This window comes from Heliangelus exortis, chromosome 23 (assembly GCF_036169615.1).
Source record: "Heliangelus exortis chromosome 23, bHelExo1.hap1, whole genome shotgun sequence".
In the NCBI taxonomy this organism is placed as follows: domain Eukaryota; kingdom Metazoa; phylum Chordata; class Aves; order Apodiformes; family Trochilidae; genus Heliangelus; species Heliangelus exortis.
In genome coordinates, this window is record NC_092444.1 from 3,590,972 (window position 1) to 3,608,659 (window position 17,688).

General features: G+C 48.3%; 1 protein-coding gene across 1 annotated transcript; it reads right to left on the minus strand.

The window, feature by feature from the left end:
• Window positions 1-14,900: 14,900 nt before the first annotated feature.
• Window positions 14,901-16,506, minus strand: LOC139806879 (forkhead box protein E3-like). The gene has a single exon (XM_071767091.1). The coding sequence runs from the start codon at window positions 16,483-16,485 to the stop codon at window positions 15,811-15,813; it is 675 nt and encodes a 224-aa protein (XP_071623192.1). The 5' UTR covers window positions 16,486-16,506; the 3' UTR covers window positions 14,901-15,810.
• Window positions 16,507-17,688: the final 1,182 nt, after the last annotated feature.

Genomic DNA, 17,688 nt, shown 5'->3' on the forward strand with positions numbered 1-17,688 from the left:
ATATTCGGGGACCAAAAGTTAGCGCCAGCATATATTCATGGGACAATAGCCCAACAAGCTGACCCTTCGGCAGCCCCACTGTATGTGACCTACAGGGATCCCACCACAGGTATATGGCAAGGACCAGCAGAGGTTAAATATTTAGGCAAAAGTCACATGTGTTTCCACCCCTACAGGTACCTTGTAGGTTCCCAGCAAGTGGACTCAGCCAGCACCTGCTCCGCCGAATTTGAAAGCATAAGCTCAAGAGCAGAGACAGCCGTATTAAGTGCTCAACATGCTCAAAGATAGGAACTGCCGTGTTGACTTCATCATAGGTTTCATTGTCATTTTAAACTTTGATTGTTTTGCCTTCCCGAACTTCAACCCTTGACAGAGTGTCTGGGTTACCCTTGCGCATCAGCTTAACACCACTTCCTTTTGTGCCAGTCTAGCGACACCCCAATTGCCTTTTATTATGTTTTTAGTTGGTGTACCAGCCTCTGAAGAGATGTGGCCAATATTTCAAGCAGCAATGAACCACACACAAGTGCAATTTCATACCGAGAGTCTATGTTCCACTAAGGCCAGTCTAGTTGCATGCTTAAGTGACTACGACACTTGGGTTAGTCGTCTGCCTGTTGGGCCGGATCCCCAAGAATTAAGCCTTATAGACTCTCTAAATGCCACTTATTGTCTCTGGATGAGTAGCTTGTCCACTGACTGCACAGAAGTCATGGGGAGACAATGCGTTACTACCAATGTTTTCCCAATTGGCAATTTCAGCCAATGGTGCAACTACACCCTCTGTGGTGCTACTAACCCATTGCCTGGGACACAGCTTCCTAGGAAATTACCATCAGGGTACTTTTTAATTTGCAGAGATCGGGCACGGTCAGGTATACCATCCCGTCCGATTGGAGGGCCTTGCACCATTGGTCAACTGAGCTTAGCTATGCCTCATGCACACCCGAACAGTACCCATCTTGTGTGGTGGAAGCGAGGCCTGGCCCAAATACTAGCACAGGGATGTGATGATGATGTTAACCTTTGGTCCAAATGGCAGGTGATTGTTACTTCTATTTTTTTTGCCGGGAGCAGCTGCCACTTGTGCACATCGGAACCTGGAGAAGTTGAGTTGTTGGGTAGTAAAGCATGCTAGTGATACTAGCAAAGTACTATCTGAATTAGCTGAAGACTTGTCTTCTGTACAACATGCAGTATTAGAGAATAGAGCTGCTATTGATTTTTTGCTTTTAGCTCATGGCCATGGTTGTGAAGATTTTGATGGTATGTGTTGTATGAACTTGAGTGATCACTTTAAATCGATACATAAGGAGATACAAGTTAGTAGAACATACTCAAAATATCAAGTAAGATGTAGGATTTTTTTGGTATAGATGAATTAGTCAATTGGTTTGGCCTCACCAGATGGCTTCAAAGTTTATGTAAGACTGGTTTGCTCGTACTTTGTATTATATTGATAACTTTGATGTGTTTTAGTTGTATGTTAGTGATACTCAAGAAGTTATTTGCCAAAGCTGCCAATATTATGATTATGAAAAAGATAAAGGTTTTGTTGAAGAATGGCTTGAGGAACAAGGACATGGACCTCTATTAAATACCAAAAGATTGTGAACAGTTACATAAGAAGTACATTAAGAAGTTAAGAGACCCAGGATCAACCAAAAAAAAAACAAAACAAAACTTCGCCCGTTATGAATGTAGTAATTGAATGTTGCAATCCTAAGTTTAACACAATTTAATTTGGCAACTATGAAGGACCTAGGACTCCATTGTGCTATGAGCCGGTGGGACCTGGAGACGCTTAGAGGGGCCCCCCGACAAGATTTTGTCGGATAAGCCTCTCCTATCCCTCTTTTGGCTCTCTGCACTAGTGGACGCCAGACCTTCCTAATATTGAACAGAGCTCTTTTAAAGAGTGTGTGAGTATGAATGATTGTATGAAATAGAGACATGTCATAAATGCGAAGTCGACTCTTACTTGATTAAGACAACGAAATCTGGTTGATAACTTGTTAACCAATTTGTTTGATTCATTAATTGAGTGGTTTGAATAGTTTTTAGATTATTTCAGAAGGGCATTATAACACTGAATGTATCAATCTGTTTGATTCATTAATTGAGTGGTTTGAGTAGTTTCTAGATTGTTTTAAAAGGGCATTATATTATTGAATGTATCCTTAAGTTTTGCACATTTTGTTATTTGCACTATATTTGTTTGAAAATTAGCACTGCAAAATTTTAAACCAAACATGGGCTTGTGCAAAAAGGGGGGATATGTTGTAGAATGTTAGAGAGGATTGGAGAATGTTGGAGAATACTCCTGAATATTCTCGAAGAGATAGGGGGTGTGACCCCTTTACTGTGCCCAACCCCCTGTTTGGGGGGCCAATTAGAGCGGCCCATACTCCGGTGCTACCTGCACCAGGGATTCGCTGTGCTACAGGTAAACACACCGGGTATCCAATAAAAAGTTATGTTGGTGGCGGGGGCGTGGTCACGGAAGCACTATATAAGCAAAAGTTGCTGCGCAATAAACCAGAAGTTCATTTATCAACCATATTGGTTGCACGCATTTTCCTTGCCACTCCTGCAATAGAAGCAGTACAAAGCCAAGCAACGCCAAGGTTGTGAGTTCGAGTGTAAGCTCAGTTTGTGTTTGGGAGCCCACCTTTTATTGGCCCCCCAGTCCTGCTCATGCCCAGTTGGGGCCTGCCTTAATCAGGCACAGCTGGGCTTATAACAAGCTCATGCCCACTACCTGGTAATTAGTGGCACCTGGTTGCCTCATTTCACTACATATAGCATCTTTTTTATCCAGCTCTGTAGTTTAGATTTGCTCCTTTGCATAGCACGCCTTAGGAGTGTTTAGAAGCTAAAGGGTGCCAGCAGCTCAGAGACAATGCAAAAGGCTTGTAACATCTTCCAACATAAAGGGAATCCCTGAACAGTCACATTAACTGTTTTTCGCTTTAAGGGTGGGGCCACAGCTTTCTTTATATGTGTCTGCCTAAACTTATTTTAAGAAATAAGATCTTGAAAACATTTAGCGAATCTGAGGCCAAAAAACCGAGAAAATATCTTAGAGCTCTAAATAAAGGTGTCAGGGACAGAGGAATATGGGAACAGCATTCCTATCAACTGGTTTCTAAGGTGGGAGCTCTTTCTGACATCTCGACAATTTAGGTCTTCTGCTATGCAAACCATGCCTTAGGAAAGCTGAGACGCAAACCAAAACCTCTAGCTCAGAGACACTGCTGAACTCTTCTTGTAACATCGCCCCGTGTAAAAGAGAACCCCGAAATAATGTTCACATTACTAGCTTTATTGTGCCAAAGTGTCATAAGAATATCATTCCTCTCAGCTACTTTGTCGACTGGAAGTTGTTTCTGCCATCTATTCTCTTGAAATCTTGCTCCTTTGGAAAACAAGCCTTTGGAATGTTGCAGAAGCCAGAGGAAGGTGGTAGCCCAGATGTCGGAGACGGCGAGGGAAAACTAATCCAACCAATATGGTTGATAAACAAGCTTCAACTTTATTGCGCACTAACTTTTACTTACATAGTGTTTCTGTGACTACGCCCCCGCCACCGCATACCAACATAACATATTATTGGACAGCCGGTGTGTTTACCTGCAGCACGGGCCGATCTAATTGACCCCTCAAACATGGGGTTGGGCACGGCAAAGGGGTCACACCCCCTACCTTTGCGGGAGCATTCGGGAGCATTCTACAACATATCCCCCTTTTTCTTTTTGTACAAGCCCATGTTTGGTTAATGACTTTTGCAATGCTAACTCTTAAACAAACATAATACAAACAATAAAACATGCAGAACCTAAGAATACAATCAATAACGTAATACCTTCTTTAAAGTCTAAAAACTACTTGGTTAATGAATTAAACAAATTGGTTAACAGGTTATCAACCGGATTTTGTTCCCTTAATCAAGTGTAAATTGACTTTGTATTCATGGCATGTCTCCATGTCACACGACCACTCATACACACACACTCTCAGTCAGAGCTCTCTTCAGTATTAGGAAGGTCTGGTGTCCACTAGTGCAGAAAGCCAAGGGAGGGATAGGAGAGGCTTATCAGACAGAATCTTTGTCGGGGGGCCCGTAATAAGCATCTCCACGTCCCACCGGCTCACAGCACGATGGAGTTCTATTTCCTTCCTAGTTGCCAAATTAAAATGCAATAAAGACCTAGGACTGCAACATTCAATCACTACATTCATAATGGGCGAAGTCTAGATGGAGTGTAGGCAGAGTTGTTCTTTTTGGGGATACATCCTGGAATCTCTGAGGGTCTCATGACATCTTTATATACTTCTTGTGTAACCGTTCACAATCTTTGGTGCTTTGTATTGGTCCATGTCCTTGCTTCTCAAGCCATTCTCCAACAATCCCTTTATCCTTTTATACTGCATGAGAGCTCCAAGTAAATGTTGCTTGCCCATAAGAATGGTCAAGTCTATGGGCAAGTCCATGTCACGGCGATCCACCCAGCACTGAGAAATGGTCGTAGCAGTTCTAATTGATCATTTGTTATACTGACCACAGGGCACAACCATGGGGGGCCAGGGGGCGGCGTCTGGCGGATGCATGAAAAAGCTCTCACGCTACCAAACTGGTGCTAGGAATGATAGATACCCTCATATACTTCAGTGCCCGGAAGCTTTCGAAATACTGTTGTTTCCCACATTTCTCTTGTCAGCTTCACCCTGAATGTGTTCAAAGATCAAGTTTCTTGATATAAAAGTTGCCTACAGGTTTGCATTTTTCCAAAAATGTCGAATATACAACCGCTCGGCGGCCACTCTCCCAATCTTTCTCAACAGGGCTTCCAAAACTTCGAACGATTCAGACATGCAAAACCATGCGAAGAGTGACCACTGAAAAGTTTGGCTGGCCGTACCCCTCACATGGAATCCTCTCCACAGCACCACCAACAATTGGACTATGGCTTTGCATTTTACCAAAAGGCTCAAATACACCGCCCCTCAGCGCCCACTCTTGCTCAGTAGGGCTCCTAGAAATCGGAACAAATGGGACTGGAAAAACCATGCAAAGAGTGATCACTGAAAACTTTGTCTGGCCGTAACCCTCACATGGAACCCTACCCACTGAACCACCCACAATCAGGCTAAGGCTTTGCATATTACCAAAAACCTTGAATATACCACCCCTCGGAGGCTTCTCTCCCACTCTTGCTTAATGGGGCTCATAAAAGTCCGAATGAATGGGGCTGGCAAAACCATGCACAGCGTGACCACTGAAAATTTCGGCTGGCCCTAACCATCACATGGAACCCTACCCACAGCACCAGGAACAATCAGGCTACGGCTTTGCATTTTACCCAAAACCTTGAATATACCACCCCTCGGAGGCTACTAATAGGGTTCCTAAAAGATTAAATGAACAAGACAGGGAAAATCATCCAAAGAGTGACCACTGAAAACTTTGGCTTGACGTAACCCTCACATAGAACCCTACCCACAGCACCATGCACAATTTGCCTACAGGTTGGCATTTTACCAAAAACCTTGACTATACCACCCCTCAGCAGACACTGTCCCAATCTTTCTCAACAGGGTTACCAGAACTCCGAACGAATGAGTCTGGCAAAACCATGCAAAGAGTGACCACTGAATACTTTGGCTGGCCATAACCCTCACATGGAACTCTACACAAAGCACCATGCACAATTTGCCTACAGGCTTGCATTTTACCAAAAACCTCGAATATACCACCGCTCGGCAGCCACTGTCCAAATCTTTCTCAATAGGGTTCCCAAAACTCCGAACGAAAAGGACTGGCAAAACCATGCAAAGAGTGACCACTGAAAACTTTGGCTGACCCTAACCCTCACATCGAACCCTACCCACAGCACCACCCACAATTAGGCTACGGCTTTCCATTTTATGAAAAACCTTCAATATACCACCCCTCGGAGGCTTCTCTCCCACTCTTGCTTAATGGGGCTCGTAAAAGTCCAAACTAACGGGGCTGGCAAAGCCATGAAAGCTTTGGATGGCCCTAACCCTCACATGGAACCCTACCCACAGCACCAGCAACAATCAGGCTACGGCTTTGCATTTTACCAAAAACCTTGAATATACCACCCCTCGGCGGCCACTAACCCACCCTTGATTAATAGGCCACACAAAACTCAGAAGAAATGGGACTGGCAAACCCATTGAAAGAGCGACTACGGAAAACATTGGCTGGACGTAACGCTCACATGGAACCCTACCCACAGCACCACCAACTATCAGGCAACAGCTTTTCATTTTAGCAAAAATGAATATACCACCCCTCGGCGTCCACTCACCCACTCTTGATTAAGAGACCTCACAAAATGCCGACCAAATGGGACTGGCAAAACCATGCAAAGAGTGACCACTAAAAACTTTGCTTGCCGTAACAGATGGAACCCTACCCACAGCACCACCAACAATCAGGCTACGGCTTTACATTTTACCAAAAACCTTGAAATATACCACCCCTCGGAGATTACTATCCCACTCTTGCTTAATAGGGCTCCAAAAAGTCCGAACAAACGGGACTGGCAAAACGAAGAAACGAGAGACCACTGAAAATTTTGGCTAGCCATAACCCTCACATGGAACCCTACCCAGAGCACCACGCACAATTTGTCTACAGGTTTGCATTTTACCAAAAACCTCGAATATACAACCGCTCGGTGGCCACTGACCCGATCTTTCTCAATAGGGCTCACAAAACTCCGAACGAAAGGGACTGGCCAAACCATGCAAAGAGTGACCACTGAAAACCTTGGCTGGCCCTTACCCTCATATGGAACCCCATCCACAGCAACACCAACAATCAGCCTCTGGCTTTGCATTTTACTAAAAAAAACCTCAATTATACCACCCTTTGATGGCCACTCTCCCTCTTGATTAATATGCCTCAAAAAACCCCAAAGGAAGAAGATTGGCAGAACCATAGAGAGCTACTACTGAAAACTTTGGCTGGCCGTAACCCTCACATGGAACCTTACACAAAGCTGCAGCAACAATCAGGCTACAGTTTCACATTTTAGCAAAAATCTCCAGTATACCACCCTTCGGCGGCCACTGTCCCACTCTTGATTAATAGGCCTCAAAAAACCCAGAACGAACGGGACTGGCAAAACCATCGAAAGAGCGACCTCTGGAACCTCTGGCTGATCATACCCCTCACATGGAACCGTCTCCACAGCACCACCAACAATTGGGCCACCCCTTTCCATTTTACCAAAAACCTCGAATATACCGCCCCTCAGCAGCCACTCTTGCTCAGTAGGGCTCCCAGAAATCGGAACAAATGGGACTGGAAAAACCATGCAAAGAGTGATCACTGAAAACTTTGTCTGGCCGTAACCCTCACATGGAACCCTACCCACTGAACCACCCACAATCAGGCTAAGGCTTTGCATTTTACCAAAAACCTTGAATATACCACCCCTCTAAGGCTACTCTCCCACTCTTGCTCAATAGGGCTCCCAAAACTCCAAACGAATGGGACTGGAAAACCATGCAAAGAGTAACCATTGAAAACTTCGGCTGGCCCGAAGTCTCACATGGAACCCAACCCGCAGCACTGCAAACAGTTGGGCTCCCAAGAGTGGAAGAGTGGCTGCCAAGGGCTGGTATATTCAAGGTTTTTTGGTAAAATGCAGACCCATAGCCGCATTGTTGGCGGTGCAGTGGGTAGTGTTATTTGTAAGGGTAAGGGCCAGCAAAAGTTTTAAGAGGTCACTTATTGCATGGTTTTGCCAGTCCTGTTCTTCTGGGGTTTTGGGAGACTGACTGAGCAAGAGTGGGAGAGTGATCGTTGAGGGTGGTGTATTCAAGGTTTTTGGGAAAATGCAGACCCGTAGCCCGATTGTTTGTGGTGCTGTGGGCAGGGGTCCATGTGAGGGTTAGGGCCAGCCAAACTTTTCAGTGGTCACTCTTTGCATAGTTTTGCCAGTCATGTTCATTTGGAATTTTGGGAGCCCTATTGAGCAAGAGTCGGGGAGAGGCAACCGATGGGTGGTGTTTTTGAGGTTTTTGGTAAAATGGAAAGCCGTAGCCTCATTGTGTATGGTGATGTGTGTAGGGTTCCATGTGAGGGTTAGGGCCGTCCAAAGTTTCCAGTTGTCACTCTTTGCATGGTTTTGCCAGTCCCGTTCATTGAGAGTTTTGGGAGCCCTATTGAGAAGGAGTTGGTGTGTGGCCTGGCCATCGTGAGGTGGTGTATTCAAGGTTTTGGGTAGGCTTCCATGTGAGGGTTAGGGTGAGAAAAAGTTTTCAGTGGTCACTCTTTGCATGGTTTTTCCAGTCCCATTTGTTCCAATTTCTAGGAGCCCTACTGAGCAAGAGTGGCTGCTGAGGGGCGGTATATTCGAGGTTTTTGGGTTTTTTCCTATTTATCATTACTGTTTCATTAAAGTTGTGTAGTTTAGTTTCCAACCCATAAGTCTCTTTCCCTTATTCTCTCTCCTTTCTTTATCAGGGAGGAGACAGAGATTAATCGAGAGCATCACAGCTTGGCTCTCTAGTTGCCAGATCAGCTTGTGAATGGGGATCACAGCATCTCTGTTGGTGTGGTATTGTCTTCAATGCAATACTGAAGTAGCAGTTGGTACCCACTAGTTAATAGTTCTCAGCAACCCCGCTACAAAGGATTTATCTGAGAGGCCAAACAAAGCATGCAGCCATCCTGCATTCTCAGTCTTTATAGCTGCAGTACCAAAGGACCACCGGTACCCTTTCAGGTCCTCAAAATCACCTCCCTTGAGGTAGTCCATGCCAAGGATGCATGGAGCATCTGGACCAGTCACTATCAGGTGTTTATGCCACTTTATTCCAGTGAGGCTCACATCAGCCTTTACAATACTCACTTCTTTAGATCCCACTCCAGAAATAGTGATGGATTCTGTCCCTTTCTGATTCGATGGCATTAGGGTGCACTGTGCACCAGTGTCCACCAAGGCTTTATACTTATGTGGCTCTAATGTGCCAGGCCATCGAATCCACACAATCCAATAAATTCGGTTGTCCCTCTCCTCCACCTGGCTGGAGGCAGGGCACCTCTAAGCTTGAGCACATACAACATTGTCAGTATGTGCATTACTGGAGTTTGCATCCCCAGTACTCACACCTGATGTACAGGGATCTTGGGTCACCAGCATATTTGAATTGGGTAACTCAACACTGGAGACCCGAGCAGCCATCTTTAGAAGGACCTCCTTTTGCCTTTGCCTTACTCAGCAACTTACATGCTTGGTCCTCTAGGACAGCAGTAAGTTTCTGATACCACTTTTTCATGTCCTCTCCATACTCGCTCAGGAGTGCCCATAGGATTCCTCTTACTGAATTCTGTTTCTCTCGATTCCAACTCATAGGAGGGCGTCTCCTCTTAATGGCTGCAATGTGGCGTCCTCCTCCTATCTGAGGAAAAAGGGGTGAATGCAATTTCTCAGCTGTTCTCTTTATAGTTGAGACCCAGGCCCGAGGAGGGGTCGTGACAGCATCTTCACATTCTCGTGCTGTTTTAATCACATCACCCACAATTCCCTCCATATCTCCAGGAATCCAAAGCATTACTGATACTGTATGGTTAAAAGGTGGTGGTGCAGCATGCACAAACCTTTGCAACATAGGTCTAGGGCATGGCATGTGATAAGGATCTTCAATGTTTTCATCATTATAGATCAGATCCCGTACAGCTGATAGCTTTTTCAAGTGTGGCTGCTTTGACCTGTGGGCAGTCTATTTCCTCTTTATAGGGATATCTCTCCCTTACAGCTGCCAAGAGTCGTTTCCATAGGCTGGTGGTTCTAGCCTTTTCCCCAAATGCTCGATCAATACCTGCATCTTTGGCCAGGCATCCCAACTGTCTGGCTTCCCTCTGAGTTAATGTTATGGTAGCAGCCCCTTCCTTCCAGCATCAGAGTAACCAAGAGAAGAGGTTCACCTGAAAAACGGCTGTAGTCTTTTCTCAGTGTACGCAAGTCCCTCATGGAATAGGACTGAGCAGATTCTGAGTCTGAGTCCTCCTCAGCTGACTCTGCTTTAGACTCTGCTCTAGCTGCTCTGCGAGGAGAGCCGGTATCCTCTATTTCCGCTATCACTTGGTCGTCTTGTTCAGACCTGGAAGGGTTAAGGCTCATTTCTGATTTCCATTGTTTTCCTTTTCTCCTAGTTACAGGGTCAACAAGTAGCTGTGTGGGCTGAGGGGGAGAGGCTGTGGTGTCTGCAGCAGTAGCAGCAGCAGGGCTTGCTTTCTGAGCAGCAGCAGTGTCCATGGGGGCAGAGACAGCAGCTGCAGCTGTAGCAGAAACACTGGCAATGCTGGCCGGCCTTATCTGAGTTGTGCCCTTGTGTGAGGGGGGGCGAGAAGCGGCTGTGGAGGCAGGAGTGGAGGTGCTCTCTGTACCAGGTGTGCTCATTCCCCTAATTCTAGTTGTCTTACTCCTCACCAACACATGATAGTACATGAGAATAGTCACAGACACCTGAACAACAATGCCTACAAGAATCAGGAGGTTCAAAACTATAATAAACATAATGCCATTTTGACTAGAATCCAGTGAACTCAGCCCAAGAGTGGTATATTTCCTCAAAAGAAGGCTGAAAATGTAATTACCAACAAAGTTTTTAATCCTTGTATGAAACACCACTGCACCGTGTACTGCACTGTATACGAGTATTGCAGACTATGTCACAACTGCTTTTCTCAAGCAGCACTTATTAAAACTATTAACACTCGTTCCAGCTGCAAAAGCACATATCACATACCCTGAATACCAAATGTACGGCACGGTTGGTTTAATCTCCAACCCTGTGAAATTTCCAAAGAAAAAGGTCTGATTGCCACTCAGCGAACCCATTCTTCCACTGGAGCTGGAATTCAAACTATTCAGGCAAATTAGTCAAAAGTTAAACTGGACTCGAGCCAACTAGTTCGGGCCCCACATTGGGCACCAAATAATCTGTCACTCGGTTTAATTGCCAAGCCAGTGTTAAACCGTGACAGCAGGGTTCTGCCAGTCCTGTTCATTTGGAGTTTCTGGAGCCCTATTGAGCAAGAGTGGGAGAGTGGCCGCTGAGGGGTGGTATATTTGAGGTTTTTGGTAAAGTGCAAAGCCGTGGTCTGATTGTTGGTCACTTGATTTTTTGCCAGTGGCCATCACTCTCCCACTCTTGCTCAATAGGGCTCCAAAAACTCCAAACGAACGGGACTGGAAAAAACACGCAAAAAGTAACCACTGAAAACTTTGGCTGGCCCTTACCCTCCCACGGAACCCTACCCACAGCACGACCAACAATCGGGCTATGGCTTTGTATTTTACCAAAACCCTTGAATATAACACCTACAGGTCCCCCCCATCCCATAGGTCTCTCCTACCCATGGGTCCTGGTGGGGTCACAGTGGTTTTCTGGGGGGAAAATGGACTCAAACAGAACCCAAGTGGGCCAAGATGGGACAAAGGGACCCAAAACAGTAGAAAATGAGCCCTAAAATTAAGGATAATGGACCCAAAATAGGACTGAGGGGCCCAAAGCAGGAGACGGGGATCCAAAATGGGAGGGACTGAAAATGGGAGAGAGGGACCCAAAATGGACCCAAATTACTCCAAAAGGGGAGAAAGGGACACAAAATAAGACAGAGGGATCCAAAATTGGACAAAGAGACCGAAAATGAACCCAAATGGAGCCAAAATGAACCCAAAATGGGACAAAAAGACCCTAAACAGGATACAGGGACCCAAAATGAGAGAAATGGACCCAAAACAGTATATAGGGACTCAAAATAAGGGAAACTGAAGCAAAATGGTGAAAGGGTCCTGAAATGGGCCCAAATGTGCCCAAATGACCCCGAAATCGGACAAAGGGACCCAAAACTGGAGAAAGGGACCAAAAAAAGGAGAAAGGGACCAAAAAAAGGAGAAAGGGACCCAAAATGAGAGAAGCGGACCCAAAACGGGATAGTGTCTCAACATGAGCCCAAAACGTCCCCAAACGACCCCAAAATGGGACAAAGGTACCCAACATTGGACACAGGGAGCCAAAACGTGAGAAAGGGACACAAAATGAGAGAAATGGACTCAAAATGGGATAAAGGAACCCAAAGGAACCCCCACGCACCCCTCCGAAACCTTCCAGAGCCCCAGAACCTCCCCGAACCCTCCCCCCCCACTCCCTTCCCCTCCATCTCCATTCTCGGGGTCACGGGGGGGGTCAGCGCGCGCCCCTTTTGTTGTTGTTGTTGGGTTTTTTTGGCGGGAGAGAAGGAAGGGGTTAAAAATGGCGCCGGATGGGCAGTGGGGGGAGCGTCGCGTCTTGGTGACGTCACAGCGAGCGCCGCCACAGGGACGGGGAAAAGCTGTAAAAAGGGAGGGAGGCGGCAGTGCCCCCTGGCGGACAGGATGACCCAAAATTGGAAGGGGGAAATTTGGGGGTCCTGGGGGGGGGTCCCTATGGGTGGGGGAGTCCCTATGGGGGGGAGGGGGTCCTACGGGTATGGGGGGGCCCCTGTGGGTGGGGGGGTCCTATGGGTCCGAATCCCCCGAGGTGATTGTTTCCTGTTCTGTGTCGCGATGGGGGGCTGAGGAGGTTAGGGTGAGGGCGGGATGGGGGGCGGGTTCGTGCGCGTGCCCGCGGAGGAGCGGGAGCTGTGGCGGCCGAAGGGTGCAGGGGGGTAGAGGGATGGAGATGGAGAAGGGGGAAAGGAATGGGACAGGGGGGCTGGGGGGGCGAAGGGGGTCACCCCTAGTTAGGGGGGATAAGGATGTTAAGGAGGGGGGTGCGGGAGATGGGGCAGGGGAGGGGAGGAAAGTTGGGGGGGGGGGGTATTTAGGAGGGGGTCACATCCTTCCCCTCCCCCATCACCGCGATCTTCCCGGATCCGGGTGCTGCCCCTCCCCCCATCACTGCAGGGTCTGGAGGTGCATCCAGAGCCCCCCTTCTCAATTCCTGACCCCCCCCCCCCCCCACGCCAGAACCACGCCCCCCCAATTCCTTTTCCCCCTCCCCAACTCCTGGCCCGCCCCAATTCTAGGACTCCCCCCCACAATTCCTTTCCCCCTCCCCCCACAGAGTTTTCAGTAGTCACTCTTCGCATTTGTTTGCCAGTCCCGTTCGCTCGGAGTTTTGGGAGGCCTATTGAGCAACAGTGGAGAGTGGCCGCCGAGGGCTGGTATATTCGAGTTTTTTGGTAAAACGCAAAGCCGTAGCCCGATTGCTGGTGGTGCTGTGGGTAGGGTTCCGTGTGAGGTGTGAGGTTTAGGGCCAGAATAAGTTTTCAGTGGTCACTCAGCATTTTTTAACCAGGTGAGGGTGATCAGGCGTTGGAATGGGCTGCCCAGGGAGGGGGTGGATTCTCCGTCCCTGGAGGTTTTTACAAGACTGAATGTGGCACTCAGTGCCACGGCCTGGGAACCACAGTGGTGTAGCTGATGAAGGGTTTGAGACTTGATGATCTCCGAGGTCCTTTCCAACCGGATGATTGATTCTCTGATTCTGTGATCTTCAGAGCACAAAAATTGGCCACGCATTCAGCGGGACTACAGCGACAAACGAGCCGGGGAAGGCAGTCAGATCCGCCCCCTCTGCCTGGCCTGAGGGCGCCAAGATCTCAAGAGAAAAGAACTGGAGGTCACTTACCTCAGGCCATCGCTGCCAGGCAACTGCTGGCGTCAGGAGCAGCTTTGCTCCTTAATAAGCTCCTTTGCTCCTGTTCAGGTCTGGTTTCCACACAGAGCTTCATGCCTTGCAGGAGAGCAAAGGAAAGCTGCAGGAAACCTGCGGGATCCGGTCAGAAGGGGCTGAGGGCAGAGCCCACCATGCAGGGACATAAAATCACAGAACCTGCTACGTTAGAAGGGACCCATCAGGAACATCGAGTCCACTTCCCCGGGGAGGCTGTTCCACTGCTTCAGTTACCTGAGGAAAATGGCAAATTGGAGCAGCTGTGCCTCCTCTCCAAAAGAGGGGATTCCACATTAACAAACAAACCACTTACCACAGGAGGGGACAATTAGCACAATTAAGGTGTCCCAGAGGGGGACTCAGACCCCCTGCTGAGGTCCTACCGCCCACAGGAGACAGAAAACCAGCAAGAAGCACCAAGAGCAGCGGGCATATCCTTGTGCACACAACCTCCTGTGCTGCCCAAAGAAACCGGGTTCGGCTGAACACAAATCTTAGCAAAACCATAGGAAACTGAGGTTAGGAAGAAGTATGGGTGTTTGGCTTCAAATGAGCTGGGGAGGGGGGTAGGAAAGGCACTTCCCTAAGTGTATGTTTGGGTTTGGCTTTCCTTTCCCCCACCCCAAGAACCTAAATTGGTGACCAGAATTTGTACTTAATACGCAGCTGCTGTAGCTCCACACACCTGTACTGGTCACGTATGCTCTAAACCACAGCATGGACTGAAAAACTTGTCCAAAACAGAACATAACCGTGTTATTTAAAATAAAAACCCTAGAAGAACTTGTTTCGATTACATACAGACTTACACCAGCTTGCTCAAGAGGACCTTAGAGCACCTTCCAGTACCTGAAGGGGCCACAGGAAAGCTGAAGAGGGACTTTTTACAGGGGCATGTAGTGATGGGACCAGGGGGATCTGTTTTAAGCTCAAAAAAGGGGAGATTGAGGTGAGATACTAGGAATAAATTCTTCACTGTGAGGGTGCTGAATCCAGGTTTCCCAGAGAAGCTGTGACTGCCCCATCCCTGGAGGTGTTGAAGGTCAGGATGGATGGGGCTTGAAGCAACCTGGTGGGAGGGGTCCCTGCCTATGGCAAGGGGTTGGTTAGATGATCTTTAAGGTCCCTTCCAGCCCAAACCACTCCCTGATTCTATGAAAACAGTCTACGGTAGTTTCTGAAGCCACAACTCTTAGTAAGTAAAATTTATTAAACAAGTCATAAAATAGAACATAAAGCAAGTGCTACTCTTCACCTAACAGTATTTGAGCTCTCAAATTTAAATCACAGCTGGCATTAGAAGCATATTTTGTCTCCGAATGCTTATTCTGAAGGAAAAGCATAGAAACTACTCCCTTTGAAATTAAAAGGGGAGAATACCCTTACATAGTAATTACAGCATCATTTTTAAGGAACATGTTAACAATGAACATATGTTAACATACACAACAAGCAACAATATAAAATAACCCTTTACTGTATGAAAAATCCCACTATTACCAAAGATCTTTAAGTTCTGTATTTTGTTGTTGGTTTTCTTTGGTATTTTGTTCCCCAAACGCCACAAAATGCATAATTGCTTTTTCATAAACCTTGAAAGAAGAGCTCCAGAAATAGCTAGACACTTGAAAAAATAACTGCCCTGCATGAACCAAGTTTCTCCTTTGTAAGGACTGGCATCTGACAACGCACTTTCAGATTCGAAAAGCCCTCTCAAGCTCTTCAGCTTTCTTTCAGCCTTGCCTGAAGGTTCAAACAACATCATAACCACACCGCATCCCCAAATCCAAACCCGTAAGTCAGTACAGAAGCACAATCCCCGCTCCCCTCAACACAGAGGAGTGGAACAAGGTAACGAAGTCACTGCAACAGGAGTTTTTCAAACCAATCTTCTAGCTTAACATTTTTCAAGCCCCTTTCTCAGAAGTTTAGTCAAGATGCTGAAGTACCCTGAAACCGGCAGGCATGTACAACAGCTGAGGGGTTTTACGTCCCTTTCTCACAAATTCAGTCGAGATCCAGAAACAGCCCGAAACCTGCAACAAGCTGAGCCAACCTGGAGCCCGCCGGTCCCGGGGAAGCTCCTCTCCGGTGGGGATCTCACGGGAAGACGGAGGGCAGCTTCGTCCCCAGCTCACCGGGGACCCCGAGCTCCAGCTCGGCGGGGCGCGAAGCCGCCCCGGTCCCGGTTCCGCCAGGCAGCTGCCAGGCGAGCGACCCTAGGAAGGAGGTGGGAGCCCAGCCCGGCAGCTCGGGGCAGCAGCACCCCCGGGACAGCGCCAGGTCTGGGCAGGGCCCGTGCGAGCAGCCGGGAAGCGGCGGCGGAGGCAGCGGCAGCGACCAAGGGACGGCGACTGCGGGAGGAGGCGGGGGGGTGGCAGAGAGCGGGGCGGGCGGCGGAGGGGCCGGGGGTCGGCGGGGACAGCGGCGGCGGCGGCGGCGATAGTCACCCCCCGGGAACATGTCGTGGAAGGCGGGGTCCAGCGCCCAATCGGCGCCGCGGCGGGGGGCAGAGGGCCCGGGTCGGCGGGGGAGGCGGCGGAAGCAGGGGTTGAGGCTGAGGTTGTGCCGGACGCTGTTCCGCCAGCCCTGGGCACCGCCGCGATAGTAGGGAAAGCGGCCGGAGATGTAGGCGTAGATACCGCTGAGGGGCAGCCGCTGCTCGGGGCTGTCGCGGATGGCCATGGCGATCAGAGCCACGTAGGAATAAGGTGGCTTCTGCAGCCCCTCCGCCGCCGGGTCGCCCGCCGCCTCCCCGGGGTCCGCGTCCCCCATGGCTCCACGTCCCCAGCCCCGCTGCTGCCCCTCTAAAGCCTCTACCCCTACCTCCCCACGCCCCCCCTGCTGCCCTCTTCCACCCCAGCCCCGGGCTGTTTGGGGTCGCGGACGGGTCAGGACGGCGCTTTGGCTACGCAAACCCAAATATTGAGGAGGGGGGCAAAGGTGGCGGCTGCGGAAGGGGGGGAGCTGAGGGCAGCGGCTGAAAGGCCGCGGCAGGGGAGGCAAAGGGAAGGGCATGCAGTAAACCCATTCGAATGTGTCCAATCTTGGCGTTTCGGTGAGATTCGATGCTCAGCTGCACAGCCGAGACTTAGAGATGCATCGGGCAGCGCTGCCCCACGCAGCATCCCCGGTGTCCCGGCTGGTACCGGGCGTCACGGCCCCAAGTGTCCGCGTGCCAGGGGGCGAAGTGACACGGGGCAGAGCCGATTTTATCAGTGTCGCATTGGTGCAAGCACTACAATTCACCAAGTGCTACAAAACACATCCGTATTTGAAGAACTGTTAGCGGTCTGCTGGGTACCGATTTACCTTTGCCAGTCATTTAAACATGCATTCTCCTTTGAAAAGTGTTTCCGTGTTCAGGCCTTATTAATTCACTAAAAAATACCAGCAACTCTTCACTGAAAAAAAATTGTGACTCACTAGTCTGGAAGAAATCAGTTCCTCTTTTCCAAAAGCTGTACAGAGCTAAGAAACAGAAGGAAAACGTTGATCACTTATCAGGCTGTTGCTCCCAGTTTACAAAAAGTACCAAGAGTCCCTTGATAGTCAAACAATGCTGTCGTGTTTCCTATTATAAAAATACTGTATAGGACTTTGAACAGAAAACCTTCACTGGGCTAGATGGAAATATTTAAATTAAGAATGAAACATCCCTACAGGTTATAACAAATCTGCCACCAAGCAGCAGGGAGCTTTTAATGGAGCACAGTAAAACTCATCTGTATGAGTTTTTTTACTACTACTTTTTACTACTATTTAATGGAAACAGACTGCAGAAACAAATAGGTCTCCACCTCTGAAAGAAGATGGGGAAAAAACACGAGTGTCTGAGAAGTGCCTCCCCTCCTGCAAAGCAATACACAGAACTTCTCCAGGTATTTAAAAGAGAGAGAATACGTTGTCAGGTCTTAAAACAAATTAGCCATAAACATATAACATATATAAATTGAGAAAAACTACAGCCTTTGAAAC

Excerpts from the sequence above, each read along its gene's own strand:
- LOC139806879 (XM_071767091.1), bottom strand. The coding sequence starts at position 16,485 with ATGGGGGACGCGGACCCCGGGGAGGCGGCGGGCGACCCGGCGGCGGAG.